Source organism: Ornithorhynchus anatinus, chromosome 12, assembly GCF_004115215.2.
Source record: "Ornithorhynchus anatinus isolate Pmale09 chromosome 12, mOrnAna1.pri.v4, whole genome shotgun sequence".
Classification (NCBI taxonomy): domain Eukaryota; kingdom Metazoa; phylum Chordata; class Mammalia; order Monotremata; family Ornithorhynchidae; genus Ornithorhynchus; species Ornithorhynchus anatinus.
In genome coordinates this window covers 34,631,143-34,646,363 of record NC_041739.1, presented here as the reverse complement: position 1 = coordinate 34,646,363, position 15,221 = coordinate 34,631,143, and the positions used below count along the sequence as shown (strand labels likewise).

Genomic DNA, 15,221 nt, shown 5'->3' with positions numbered 1-15,221 from the left:
GTCTGGGAGCTGGGAGTCAGAAGGACCTGACTTCTAATCCCGGCTCCACTGCTTGTCTGCTATGCGACCTTGAGCAAGTCACTTCCCTTCTCTGGGCCTCAGTGACCTCATCTATAAAATGGAAATTAATAATAATGTTGGTATTTGTTGGTATTTATGGTATTCGTTAAGTGCTTACTGTGTTCCAGGGCACTGTTCTAAGCACGGGAAGAGATACAAGGTAACCAGGTTGTCCCTCATGAGGCTCACAGTTAATCCCCATTTTACAGATGAGGTAACTGAGGCACAGAGAAGCGAAGTGACTTGCCCACAGTCACACAGCTGACAAGTGGTAGAGCCGGGATTCGAACCCATGACCTCTGACTCCAAAGCCCGGGCTCTTTCCACTGAGCCACGCTGCTTCTCCAACCATGAGCCCCCTTTGGGAGAGGGATTGTGTCCGACCTGATTGTCTTCTATGAACTGCAGCATTTAGAGCAGTGCCTGGAACACCGTAAGCACGTAACGAATACCATAAAAAAAAATGACATAAGGGACAAGGACAGATATGTGATTCAAAAAATGAAAACACCGGTCATTAGGGAACTGTGGCAAGAGGGGCAGGATTTCTCCTCGTGATTCAGAGTGTGCTAGGGGCAGGCAGAGAGTTCCTCAGCCTCAGTGGGAGAACCAAGGGTGTGCAGAGCATACAAGGCCCACATCTCAGTCAGCTGCAAAATGTTTATTTAGTGTGAAGTGTTGCACTTAGTAGGCACTCTATAAAAACATTATTGACTATATCACTAATAGTAATTCATTCATTCATTCAATAGTATTTATTGAGCGTTTACTATGTGCAGAGCACTGTACTAAGTGCTTGGAATGTACAAATAGGCAACAGATAGAGACAGTCCCTGCCCACTGACGGGCTTAAAGTCACAGTAATGACATTTATTAGGTGCATACAATGTGCTGAGCACGGGGTACAAACAAGGTTGCAACTCAAACATAATCACTGCCCCATACAGTGCTCACAATCTATCACCCCCCCTTTTATACATAAGGACACTGAGACCCAGAGAGGTTAAGAGGCTTGCCCAATAGTAGGTCGGTAGCAGAGCTGGGACCGGAACCCGCATCTTCTAATTCCCAGGCTCTTGACTTTTCCACGCGGCCCTCGGAGATTCACACAGTCCCGCTAAACACTACTACGAGAACAAAAGAACAAAAATATTACCCAGAAATGTCCAGGCTGGTTTGTCTGTTGCTACTGTCTGCCAACCAACCATAAGCACCAGTCAGTAAATCGGTGGTTAAGCACTTACAGTGAACAAAACACTGACAGCACTTGGGAGAGCACATCAGAAGCAAGACCCATGTTCCTTGCCTTCAAGAAACTCACATTGTAAAAGCAGACTAAAACTACACCTGTTGTAGTTTGTATTGTACTCTCCCAAGTGCTTAGTATAGCATTCTGAACATAGTAAGTGCTCAAAAAAATACCACCGATTCATTGGATTCATTGATTTGAAGGTATAGCCAGAAGGGATTCAAGTGATCTGAAGTCGGGTTCACTTTGGCTTTAAATGGTTCTTCTCTTCATGTTTCTGTCTTCAAATTCTGAAACAGAACTTCTCATATTCCTTCCTAAACTCTCTACCTCCATTTTCTCTCCTCCAAGTCTCTCCTCGACCTTCTCCGATCCGGCTTCCGTCCCCTTCACTCCACAGATGTTGTCCTCTAAAGTCACCAATGATCTCCTTCTTACCAAATCCAATGGCCTCTATTCCCTCCTAATCCTCCTCCATCTCTCAACTGCCTAAGACATCGTGGACTTGGATCTGTACCTTTTCAAGCCCTTGATATTCACCTCACTCTCAGCCCCGTTACAGTTAAGTGCATATGCATAATTTATTTTAGTATCTTCCCCTCTATCCTGTAAGCCCCTGGTGGTCAGGAAACTTATCTGCCAACTCTGTTGTATTGTACTCTCCCAAGCATTTAGTACAGTGTAGACACAGTAAGCACTCAATAAATACCATTGATTGACTGATCAACCCACTTCTCAGAAATTTCCCATCTCTGTCAATAATAAAAATAATTATTATTATGGCATTTGTAAAGCACTTACTATGTGCCAGGCACTGTATTAAGCGCTGGGGTGGATACAAGCAAATCGTGTTGGACACGGTCCCTGTTCCACGTGGGGCTTGCAATCTCAATCCCCATTTCACAAATGAGGAAATTGAGGCCCAGAGAAGTGAAGTGACTTGCCCAGGGTGACACAGCAGACAAATGGCAGTGCCAGAATTAGAACCCATGACCTTCTGACTCCCAGGCCCGTGCTCTATCCACTTTCACTTTCCCAACCCAGAAGCCCATCACTGGGGTGATAGTCTAGACTCCTCGCTGTCTGTAAATCAGTGGTATTTATTGACCGCTTACCGTATGCAGAGCACTATACTCAGCGTTTGGGAAATCGTGGTGAGGGGCACACCAGCTGACAACATCTAATTGCACTGTCCAGCAGCAAATCAAGCTGTCTCTGGGCCATTGGTCTCTGGGCCATTGGCTGCCCGCTAAGGCCCTGGGATCACGGGATAGATGACGGGGTAGTTCACTGGGAGAGAGAGGAGAGAGTCCCCAGAGGTTAGGTGATATGAAAGTGCTGGAGTTGCGGTAGAGGAGGAAAGCAAGTGGAGAGATGAGAGATTAATCAGGCAGGGAAGGCCTCCTGGAGGAGATATGATGTCAGAAGGACTTTAAAAATGGGGAGAGCAGTCGTCTGCTGGAAGTGAAGGGAGAAGGAGTTCGAAGCAGGAGGGATATACTTACAACCCCCATAGTACTTAGGTTCCTATCTCTCCTCCGGGATATTTATTTTACTGTCAGTCTCCCCTACTAGACTGAAAACTCCTTGAGAGCAGGGATCATGTCTGCCACTTCTAATGTACTCTCCAAGTGCATAATACCATGCTCAGTACACAGTAAATGCTCCATAGAGACTCCTGATTGACTGGTTTCTCTGTAAGGCAGTAGTGGCATCTGTGGATTTAACATAGGAAAATCTGAGGAATCTCACAGTCAGAGAGTAGGTTAGAAACTATAATCGCTCATTCAACTTCCTGTATGCTCTGCAGTCCGACACCACATTGCCAATACACTCCGTCAGTCTGAGCATCTTCAGGGAACCTCTTTTTCGAAGAATTCTGAAAGGAAACTGCCATAGGGTAAAGGCCTGGCTTTAATGTGGGAAAATCATTATCATCCAAGGTTACTGCAGCTCCATCTCTGGCTTCCAAATTGATTGTTCTACTTACATCGTCGTCATTATGATTGTCAGAGTTGATGGTCAGTAACTGTGTGTCCCTTGTGGGCAAAGAAACTAGTTAGTTACTTGCTTAAAGTGCTTTATTAAAATAACTGAAAATGTATGCTTCCTACTTTACTGGAGGTGGTGTGGTCTAGTGGAAAGGGCATGGGAGTCAGAGGATCTGAGTTCTAGTCCCAGCTCTGCCACTTGCTAGGGTTTAGACTTATACTGAGTCACCCTGTTTCTTCTCCCCAGTTCTCACATAGCTACTAAGTCAGAACTGTGGTTGCCTGATCCAGCTGGTTGGCATCTTCTCATATTTTTGGAAAACGGTATTACTACCACATTGCTCATTTACACATTGCGAGCTCAAAATAGTCAAGAGTTTTAAGTGTTGAAAGGCAATGGCAGGTGCCCAAGCCAGGAGGACTCCTCATCCACGGGTAAAAGATTAAACTGATGTATTATTTTAGAGATTTTTAGTGCCAATACTGGCTTAAAAGCTCCTTGTGGGCAGGAAACATATCTACCAAACACTCTCCCAAACACTTAGTGCAGTAAGCGCTCAATAAATAAGATGGATTGATTGCAGTGTCTCCTGGAGTTTAAATCACTTGATGTTTTCCACTGCATTATCAATGCCTGCCTCGCTACCTCTGTGAAGAACAAAGCATAGTATGATGATGATAATGACAGTAGATTTTTATTAAACACTTCCTCTCAGCCAAGTACTATGCTAAGTGCTAGGATAGATGCAGTGTAAAATAAGCAAATCAGGCGTAGTTCTTCTCTGAAACTGGGGTCACAGACTAAAAGTTAGAGAGAGCAAGAATCTCAGCCCCATTTTTCAGGTGAGGTAACAGTCGCTCAACCACGTAAAATAATTTGCCTGTGGCCACACAACAAGCCAGCAGCAAAGCTGGAATTGGAATTCAGGTCTTCTGACTTCTAGTCCCATGGTCTTTCCACTAGGTCCCATTGCCTCCCCAAATAAAATAATTATTAGTGAAATTTTTTGTGCCCAACTTCCTCTATTTACAAAAATGTTTTCCTCTAATATTGACAATGAAGGAACTCTTTAGGAAAAGTAAGAGGACACATTTCTGCTTTGCTTCTTTGAAGAAGCTCATTTTAAGAGGTCCAAGACAAACAATGTTTTCTTCGGTTGAGAAGTGTTTCCCTTTCACTCCCTATCCAAAGTGCCGAAGGATCGATGACAGGCCTTGTCACGTAGACGCCCATCCTGAACGCCGGGTCCTCTTTTAACCTGCTCCATATCTTCCCGTTGAGCCGTATTCATTTGGTGTTCTTTTCAGGCATACTTGAAAGCCTCAATCCTGGTCCGAGACTTTACTACAGCAGCTGCTCTTGTGTTCCTGATGGATCGATTCTTATATTGGGTGGATGCCTCCAGCAAACTCCTCCAAGTCGCCAAAGGTCTACACCGCCTGCAGCCCGATATTCCAATTGCACCCCAAGTGGTTATTCGCCAAGCCCGCATCTCTGTCAACTCAGGTGACAACTCTTTCTCTCTCCTCTCTCTCTCCCTCTCTCCTCTTTATCTCTCATCTCTCTTTTCTCTCTCCTCTTTATCTCTCCTCTCTCGTGGTCTCTCCCATCTCTCTCCCCACCCATCTCTTTCCCTCTCTTTCTCCAAACCCACTCGCACCTCCTTAGCTCCGCTTCTGGGAACTCATTGACTTCTGGGAAGACACCCGTTCTGATTCGGAGGATGGGATTTGAAAGATCCCAGAGTGCCATCTTTTCAACCCTCCATCCCACCTCCCCACCCCCAACCTTCTCAGCCGCCCACCCGCTCCTTGTCAGCACAAAGGGGCTGGCATAAAGGGTTTCAGAGCGAGGAGCGGTAGAGGAAATTGTGAAAGGGTGTGGAAAATACTAATTGGAGCTTTTGTCCCCTAACAAATCTGCCCTGCTGGTTTCAAACAGGGGTATCTGAATTGCTATACTTCTGACTAAGAGCCTCTAAAAAGCAGATTAGAATTCTAGCATTTTCTCTTAGCTCTCCCTGTCTCTCATCTGTAGGGCCACTTGACTATTCACACAATGCAGCTGACAAATCTACTGAAATACTTTGATTTTTTTTTCTCCCACTTGCAGAGCCCATCCAGTACCTGAATAGCTTTCAGAGTATCATTTCTTTCTGACGCCCCTTGAGTCAAACCAAAACTCACTCTGGCTGTTTGTTTATTTTTTTTTAAAGTGCAACTTCCAAAAAACTTGAAATGATGGAAACGTTTTGAGGTGCCGAACCCAGTTCGCCATCCTTGTTGAGGGAAAATGGGCCACCTTCAGTCTGGACACGGATGCCAGCACATCCTTAAATGCCTGTCCGTAATGTGGCTTCCACATGCATGAGTGCTTGATCCAGGGCTTAATGTTGGTTGGCAGGCACTCATTTTGATGATTCTGCCACCAGCAAGGCTGTCTCTCCTCCACTTCTCTTCCTACATCTGCACGGTCTGAAAAGAAACACGTTTGGGAGGGCAGAACCGACAGCAGTTTAGGCAGCTGCTCTCCGGGAAAAAGCAGGCACGTGCTTGCTTCAAATGGTGAATAAAGGAGGAGGCAGAAGTAGGTTGCTTCCCCTCTGGTTGTCCTGAGGGTGAGTGGTTAGAACCTCAGAACCTCGAGACAGAAGAGGGGGACCCTCTTGAAAACTAAGAACCCTTGGATCTGAAAGTGCACAAGTTTGACTTGGGGATGAATGTTTTGAAAAATGATAATTATAGTTGCAGTACTCAGAGTTTTTTAAATGGTATTTCGTTAAGTTCTTCCTATGTACCAGGCACTGAACTAAGCACTGGGGTAGATACAGACTAATCAGGGTTGGGCACAGTCCATCTCCCACATGGGGGCTCACAGTCTTAAATCCTCATTTTACAGATGAGGGAACCAAGCCACAGAGAAGTGAAGTGACTTGCTAAGGTCACACAGCAGACAGTGGCAGAGTCAGCATTAGAACTTGGGTCCTTCTGACTCCTAGACCTGTGCTCTTTCCACTCGGCACCACTGCTTTTCGTTGTTATACTGCTCTTGTACTTAAGCACATGTAATGTGCCAAGCACTGGGATAAGTGCATGGGCAGATACGATACAATTAGATAGGACAAAGTCCCTGTCCCATGGTCTAGTGGAGAAAGAGAACAGGATTTCATCGCCATTTTGCAGGTGAGGAAACTGAGACACAGAGAAGTTAAGTGACTTGTCCAAACCAGAATTAGAATTAGAATCAAAGTGTCTGGACTCCCAGACCTATACTCTTGCTACTGGACCACTCTGCTTCCTCCAAAATGTTAGAATGTAAGTTCTTTGTGAGCAGTGAATGTGTCTCTTCTTTGTTTGGTACTTCCCAAACACAGAGTACATTGCATTGCACCACGTGGGTTTATTATTAATAATAATAATAATAATGATGGTATTTGTTAAGTGCTTACTATTGAATGTTTCGAGCAATCTCAGTAGTGAAGTCACTTGCAGAAGCATTGCTTAATTCACCACAAAGTTTACTGGTTATGAAAAATCATCAGCCGTAGGAGCTGTTTGGGCTCCCTCCTTAAGCAGACCTAGATTAATGCAAGGACTTTATGGGGGCTCAGTCACTCGCCCACAGAGACACGTGACTTGAATCACCACCAACTGGGACATTAAGAAGATGACACCTGAAACAGACTTTCCAAAGATGGCCATCACGCATGCAGGGGTGTTGATCTGAAGTACCTCCACCCAACCACCTCCCTTGCCCCTCCTCTTCTGAAGTTACACGTGCACGATAGTGGCCATTTTAAATGTCTCTGCTCTGTGGAAGAGAAGCTGGCCGATGGGGAGATAGTGTGGGGGGGGCTGCTCCCTCAGGGCTCAACTCTGGCCCCCAGATGCTGCCCTGGGGTGGCCCTGGCTCTGCACCCCTACATTCTCCCAACTGAGCACAGCCCCAGGAGCAAAGCAACCCAGCATGACCACTTCTTAGAAGGGACACCTTCCTTTTTAGTGGATCGGCCTCACCTTGAGGCAGACAGGGGATGGGCAGCCCAAGAGAGGGGTCTGTAGGTCCCGGAGCAGCAGACGAGTTATGGCGGTGGGGTCCTCCCAGCCTCCCCTCCTCACTTCCAGATCTTGGTAAAATCTGTCGGCAGATCCTTGACTGGCGATCTCGGCTTTTTGCCAAGGGCTGGTTTGGGAATCCTCTCTCTCTCTTTCTCTCTCACACACAGAAACCTAGACCTTGGCTCATTCCCCTGCCTCACCCCTGCAGCAAGGTCCGAGCAGGGTTCCTCCCGCAGCAAACATCCACAAATGCGTTGGATCCAAATACGGGCCAAGGCTTCTGGGACCGCCAGCATCCAAGACTTCCCCGTCAGGGCCGCTCCTCTTCCCTTGCAGGCCTCAGAGGGCAGCAGACTTTTCGCCCCCTGAGAAGGGTCTCTCCGATGAGAGTGGAGGGAGGGAGTAATGATAATAATAATTATGGTATTCGTTAAGTGCTTACTATGTGCCAGACACCGTACTAAGTGGCTTGGGAGAATAGAGGGGGTGGGGGCGGCCCACAAGAAAAATCATCTCCTTGCCCACAGGAGGCTTAATCCCGTCATGCCTTCCAGACCGTGTGGCCATTTCTTTTCTTCTCTGAGAACCTGTGAGGGAAGGTCCATGTGTCCAGGTTGAGAAATTAGCACCTCCCTCTTCTGAGGGTTAAACCGATCTAAGGACACCCTTCTTGTTCTGGTGCATTCTTCAGGGGAGTCTGATGTTTTGAGAGATTGCAGAGGGAAAAAAATGACCTCACTATAAAACTCTCCTCATAAAGGACTGGACCTTACATTAAAGAAAATAAAATATTTTTGAACGCCTCTGAGAAAGCTGCTGTAACAGGAGCAATTCGCAAGAGCTTTTTTTTACATCGTTTTTACATTCTTTCAACCCACAGAGGCGGTAGATCTGAGTTTCAGTTACTCGCACCTTATGCTTCTGAAGTAGTCAGAACTCCTTTTTACGGTCCTGTTACCTTTCTCAGTAGTGTAATTGGACAGACTCAACCCATAGAAATGCAGGGAGACATTTAGAGTCTATTGTGTGGCAGAGGTAATTGAGGGCTGAATCAAATTTACATGTGAGTTCTGCTGTATCTGATTCTCAAGGTTTCCTTTCTGAAATCTGTTTTAAACAACTGGAAAAGAACCATCTGCCATTGTAGTATCTATTTTTCTCCACTGGCACACTAAAATGGCATTTCTCAAGGAAAAATGCAGGTAGTTAATAAGCACTTGCTACATGCTAAACATTGTGCTAAATGCTGGGGTAAATATAAGATTATTAGCTCAGAACTCTATGTCCAAAATAGAGCTGACTTATTTGCTGCACTTCCTAGCCCAGCTGACTTCAAAGGCAGAAAAACCATAGAAAGGGGTTTTTTTGAAACACATTTGAAATGGCACCCCTTCCTTGTGGAGGAAGAAAACAGACACCACTTTACACTCTGCCTGCTTTTGAACAAAAACAATCTTAATTACAGGATTCAGAGTCTGCAGTTATTTGTGAAAGAAGGGAAGGATTCTGAAGATAACAAACTGTATTAGAATTTGAGTCTTTTGAGTCAATACAATACTCATATTGTATTTTGGTGGCAAGTGTTCAAAACTTGTATTAAAATTAGAATTTTGTATTATTACTTAATGTTAAGAGCGTTTAGACCTAAATGTACAAGGTCACATTATTTCTATCAATTTAGTTGTGTTGGTTTGTTTCTTTTCAGGGAAACTTTTGAAAGCTGAATACATCCTAAGCAGCCTTATAAGCAATAATGGTGCTACAGGTAAAGAATCTTTATGTGTGATTGTTTATCATGTTTATCCATGATTTGTGTGCTCAGCCAAGAACAACTGTTCATTCTGGGACAACATAATTTTAGGTCAGACACCAGCCCCTTTGTGTGCACATCTCCTCGTCTAGACTGTAATCTCACTGTGAGCAGGCAATGTGTCCACCAACTCCATTATAATGTACTCTCCCAAGTGCTTGGTACAGTGCTCTGCACACAGTAAGCGCTCAGTAAATACCATTAATGAAGATGATAAAGCCATGCAGTCTGGCATCCCTCCCACCCCTGACCCTGGCCTAGTGTAAAAATAATAATGTTGGTATTTGTTAAGCTCTTACTATGTGCAGAGCACTGTTCTAAGCGCTGGGGTAGATACAGGGTAATCAGGTAGTCCATGTGAGGCTCACAGTTAATCCCCATTTTACAGAGGAGGTAACTGAGACACAGAGAAGTTAAGTGACTTGCCCACAGTCACACAGCTGCCAAGTGGCAGAGCCGGGATTCGAACCCATGACCTCTGACTCCCAAGCCCAGGCTCTTTCCACAGAGCAATAAGACACACATAGCACAGAAGCATAAGGGCTTCTGGGAGAAGTGGAAGAAGCAGCAATTACTGAGCAATGGCTGAAAGCTTCTGTTTAGGAGGTGACCTCCCTCCTGCCCCATTTAATCAGTCGTTCAATTGATTGTGTTTATTGAGCGTGTAGTGTGGGAAGGGCACTGTACTTAATAAGTTCCTCAATTTCCCCAAAAACTCTCCATTTCCTGGTGTGCCCCTCTGAGAAACAGCCACCGCAAAAGGCAATCCTCGCTGCAGTCTGATCTGTGAGATTCTGGGCAGAACTAGAAATAAGTTCACCTGATTTGGAATGCTGCATGCCATTGGCTCTCTGGACGACATTGCCAAATCATTTCTACTTCTACTACACAGTGGGTGCCTAAATTCCCCATCTCCATCGCTCGTGATGAACCGATCATTAGCAACGGTGAACCTAGATCAAATTGAAGGGTGATCAGAAATGACTAAGAAATAATCACAAAAAAGTAAATTACCAAAGAGCCCTGGGCAATCCATTAAGGTTGGAAAACAGTACCGGTTTTCGTTTTTTAAAAAATTTGTGATACTAGAATATAGGGCTAGAGGTATATTTGTGGTTTGGTTATTGATCTTGACTTCCCATGAAATGACAAACCACACGAAAACATTTTTATCATTGGATCTAAAATGCATGAAAAAGATTCCTGAGAAAGAAGGATTAGTGATGGCTAGAGCACGAAGTAGAGTCTTAGGTGCCTGTTTGTTAACTTTCTGTGACTTTCATCAAGCTGTGTGATATCTATGTCACAGTTATGTAAATATACCTCCCCCACAGATATACCATAAAGAAAAAGAATAGTCTCTAACCTCACAGACCTGTTTGAGAAGACTAAATTTTAAAGTATGAGTTTATAAGTATATAAAGTATATTGGCCTGACCCCTTTCGAAGTCTTATTAAGGCCACATTTCCTCCAAGATGCCTTCCCCCATTAAGTCTACTTTTCCCCGGTTTCTTCTGCCTTCTGCATCATTTATGCACTTGGATCTGTGACCTTTGGGTATTTGATATTCATCCCACCCTCAGCCCCATAGCACTTATTTACATATCTTTAAATTATATATTATAAATTACTTATATTATTGTCTGTCTCCCCGGCCCCCCCGGCAAACTGTAAGTTCGTTATGGACAGAGAACGTCTGCTAACTCTGCTGCATTTTACTCTCCCAAGTGCTTAGTACAGTGCTCTGCACTAGTAAGCGCTCAATCAGTACCCTTCATTGATTGATCGATGAATTGTTACATTGCAAGGTAACTTTTAGCTGTCCAGAGGTTGAAAAATGTTTTTGGGTTTTGTTTCGGTTTTTTGCAGGCACCTGGATTTACAGTAATGACAGTGACAAAGTCCTTGTGCAGTCGGTGTGCATACAGATCAGAGGGCAGATTCTCCAGAAGCTGGGTAAAGTCTTTCACTGCTCCTTACTGACCTGCGGAGCCTAATTTTTAATATTTTAGGAAATTGAGTAGTAGCCTGGGATGGCCAGGAATTTATTTAACCTCTCTCCCGAACCTCGATTTTCTCATCTGTAAAGTGAAAGCGATGGCATTTAATTCCCTCAGAGATGTTGTAAAGGTAAATAAAAGAAACACCCTAAAACATTCAAGCACTATTCAGACTTACAACACACTGGTTCCTGAAAACTGCATCGTCTGTCAGTCCGTTGAAGGTCAGACCAATTTCTTTATAAGAACCATGGGAGTGTTAATTCCTGAACCAAGGTTGGATTCCTTTTTTTTTTCCAAAATTACCCAGACCGGCATAGGCAGTCAACATAGATGACTAAAATAGCTACATTATTGTATTTATATGGAGTCTCAGAGGTTCCATAATAGGAAAGCTGAGTTTTACTTCAGCATAAGTAAAATTGGCATATCGACTGTCCCTACCCGCCCCACAACTTCCCCAGCTGCTATCCTCCATACTCATTAGACTTTCCCGCCCATTACCCGCCCCATCGTGGCTTTTAAAATGGTTTCCCCACAGCTCCCAGGCACCCCAGAGAGGGTGCCATAAAAAGAGGCTAATGTCCTATGGTTGAAATCGATGTGCTGTAAAGCTGAAAGAGAGCATAGATTTAGAAGTGTGGTGTCATTCATCCTGAAAGTTTTAAGTCATGGGTTTCCGCACCGATGTCTGGTGACGAAGTGAGAAAGAAGTGGGGAATGTATAATTTGTGTCACACTATTTTTCTAAACAAACATCATGTCAACAGCCCAAGAAATCCATTGCTTGCTTTTTCGTTCTCAGCGGGGCTTGCAGGTGCAATTCTGGCCCTACTCTCTGAACAGTTTCAGCTCATCTCTCATCTCCCTGAACGGTTTCTGATGAGCTAAAGGGACTTGCTTATTTTCTTCACCATGGATGTTGTTTTCCACAGGAGTCTGTTAGGGACCCTTCAAATGACTGGAAAAAAAAATGTCTCTCATCTGAAAACCCCATTTTTCACAGTCTTCCACTCTGCAGTCGGGGAGGTAGAGCCAGGTCCATGCCCTCCCCACCCCCCCTACACAGTTCCACAGTCCCTGGAGGGATGCACTAGGAACAGGGGCAGGATTAGCCTCAAATTGTTACTTAACCTCTGAGCCACATCAGCTAAAGCCTAAACTTTGGCTCAGGGGCTATGGAACAGCTTGAAAATCCAGGCTTTTCAGTGCTAATCCTGCCTCTGGGTTTTTAATCTGTTGATGTACTTAGCATCTGAGCCCCGTGGGTCTAAGGCAGTGCCTGGGACTTCCCAGTCCATCCCAGCCACTTCTACTGCTCCACCCTCGGAAAATCTCCCGAGAAATCTCCCACTCCCACCAGAAAGTCCCTCCTCATCTCTTCATCATTTTCCTTTCTTGGCTCAGCCACAAAAAGAACAGAAGAGCAAGGAATCGTTTCCCCCACTCCACTAGGCCAAAATTCCATGCGAGAAAAAAGTGAAACAGGGTTGGATCAGAGGTTCAGTCTGTTCGATGCATGAATGATTGAGGATGCAGCAGCAGGGTTGAAAGCTGGTAGTAGACTATTATTACTATAATTGTATTTGTTAAGTGCTTACTATGTGTCAAGACTCTTCTAAGCACTGGGGTTAGTAGAAGTTAATCAAATTGGACCCAGTCCCTGTTTCACATGGGGCTCATAATCCAAGTATTATTATTATTATCATTATTATTATTATTATTATTGTACTTGTTGAGAGAAGCAGCGTGGCTCAGAGGAAAGAACTGGGGCTTGGGAGTCAGAGGTCATGGATTCAAATCCCGGCTCTGCCACTTGTCAGCCGCGTGACTGTGGGCAAGTCACTTAACTTCTCTGTGCCTCAGTTACCTCATCTGTAAAATCGGGATTAACTGTGAGCCTCACGTGGGACAACCCGATTACCCTGTATCTCCCCCAGCGCTTAGAACAGTGCTCTGCACATAGTACGTACTTAACAAATACCAGTATCATTATTATATGCCAAAGAATGTTCTGAGTGCTGGGGTAGATACAAGTTAATGAGGTTGGACACAGTCCCCGTCCCACACGGGGCTCACATTCTTAATCCCCATTTTACAGAGGAGGTAACTGAGGCCCAGAGAAGTTAAGTGACATGCTCAAGGTCCCACAGCAGACCTATGGCAGAGCTAGGATTACAACCCAGGTCCCTCTGACTTCCAGGCCCATGCTCTATCCATGATGGATGGAGAGGCCATGATGCTTCTTTAAATAGGAAGAAAGGCTCGATTTCCAGTCCTTCAGCAAACTCTTCCATTTCATTCATTCATTCATTCAATAGTATTTATTGAGCGCTTACTATGTGCAGAGCACTGTACTAAGCGCTTGGAATGTACAAATCAGTTGCAGATAGAGACAGTCCCTGCCCTTTGACGGGCTTCCAGTCTAATCGGGGGAGACGGACAGACAAGAACAACAGCAGTAAATAGAATCAAGGGGATGAACATCTCATTAAAACATTTCAACAAGCAATGAGTACCACTCAGAGTCCTTCAGCCAGGTATTCAGAAGCTGCTATGCATCGATGACTTCCCGGCGCTGAGTACGGAGTTGGACACATAGTAAGCGCTCAACAAATACCACGATTATTATTAAAAGCAGAATCACACATTCCTATCATTAATCGGTCTGTCAGCATTGAAGCAATACGGCTCAACCCCCTCCGCACTCGTGTCTGTATGCACACTCAATTTAATTGTCTTAGCAGTGTCGTAAATGCTCTTGAGTCTGTTTCCTCTATTAGAGTGCGAGATCCTTGTGGGCAGGAAGTATGTCACTTCGTTATTCTGGACTTCCAAAAACCTCGTGCAGTGCACTGTACCATAAAGGTGCTCAAACGCTACTGTTTCTACTTCTACTAGCACAGCCTCAAATTACATAGCAGAGCTGAGTCTCTCAAAGACTACATTACTCTTTAGACACCTTCAAAGTGGCATGAACTTCTTTAGGTTTTTAGGGTAAACTGTAGTAGGTTCCTCCTTCAGCGTAGGCATAGAGTCCTAGTTCTATCAATCAGTCATATTTATTGAGCACTTACTGTGTGCAAAGCACTCTACTAAGCACTTTGGAGAGTTCAACAGAGTTGGGTCATATTACTGCTGTCTAAAAGTAGTAATAATAATTATGGTACTTGTTAAGTGTTTACTATGTGCCAAGCACTGTTCTTAGGGCTTAGGGAAGTCCTCTTGGAGGAGTTGTGATTATAATAAAGTTTTAACAAAGACTTGAAATAATGTATTCGACTTCTAAAAGTGTTCATTTTACAACCAGAAAGTTGCTGAAAATATCTGGCTTATTATGCTATTATTCTTCACCATTTCCCTGTGAATTTGAGAGGGCACAAATTAGGAAAAATTGTGAATCTGGTTTAAATGTCTCCTCCTACAGGAGAAAACAACCTTTCTGTTGCTTTCAAGAGGTATTGTCAGCAGGCCTAGTGATTACTGTTTCACTCCTCTGTTTCAGGAATGTGGTATGAGGCTGCGGAGTTGATTTGGGCTTCAATAGCGGGGTATTTGGAACTTCCTCAGCCGGATAAAAAGGTTGGTTTTTTTTTCCTTCCAAATATGCCTTTGTCTAAGAATGATTATGAAATTAAGCAATCGATCCTATTTGTTGAGTGATTATCGTGTGCAGAGCACTGTACTAAGCAATCGGGAGAGTAGAGCACAACAATATAACAGATAGATTCCCTGCCCACAGTGAGCTAAATCAACTGTGTTTGCCAGTATAATTATTTCAGCTTTCATTATGCCTGTGCCTAAGCCACATTAATTACAATAGAAGTACTCCTTGCTTGCTCTCATGTTTTAGACCCTTGTGAAGTATTTCTGTGTAATCTTGACCCTCTGTAGATTGATATATGTTTTTCCTAGATGCTGTAAGTTAGTTAATAGATGCAAAACCTTAGTTTAAAAGGCATTCAGACCGAAGTGGTGATGGTCTGATGACAGACTTTTTTTTTGATCAAGCCAGAGATCAAGAGAACTATTCAACCCAAAGATCCACCTA

At 44.3% G+C, this 15,221-nt stretch overlaps 1 protein-coding gene across 3 annotated transcripts in view; it reads left to right on the top strand.

The window, feature by feature from the left end:
• The window catches only part of ALPK1 (alpha kinase 1), a 102,796-nt gene that overhangs the window by 75,939 nt on the left and 11,636 nt on the right, over nucleotides 1-15,221 (top strand). For all 3 annotated transcript variants that reach the window (XM_001507300.5, XM_039913811.1, XM_029076353.2), the window contains 4 exons: nucleotides 4,609-4,807; nucleotides 9,065-9,124; nucleotides 11,040-11,126; nucleotides 14,676-14,752. In XM_001507300.5, the coding sequence (XP_001507350.2) occupies nucleotides 4,609-4,807; nucleotides 9,065-9,124; nucleotides 11,040-11,126; nucleotides 14,676-14,752 (423 nt within the window). The remainder of the gene's footprint in view (nucleotides 1-4,608; nucleotides 4,808-9,064; nucleotides 9,125-11,039; nucleotides 11,127-14,675; nucleotides 14,753-15,221) is intronic.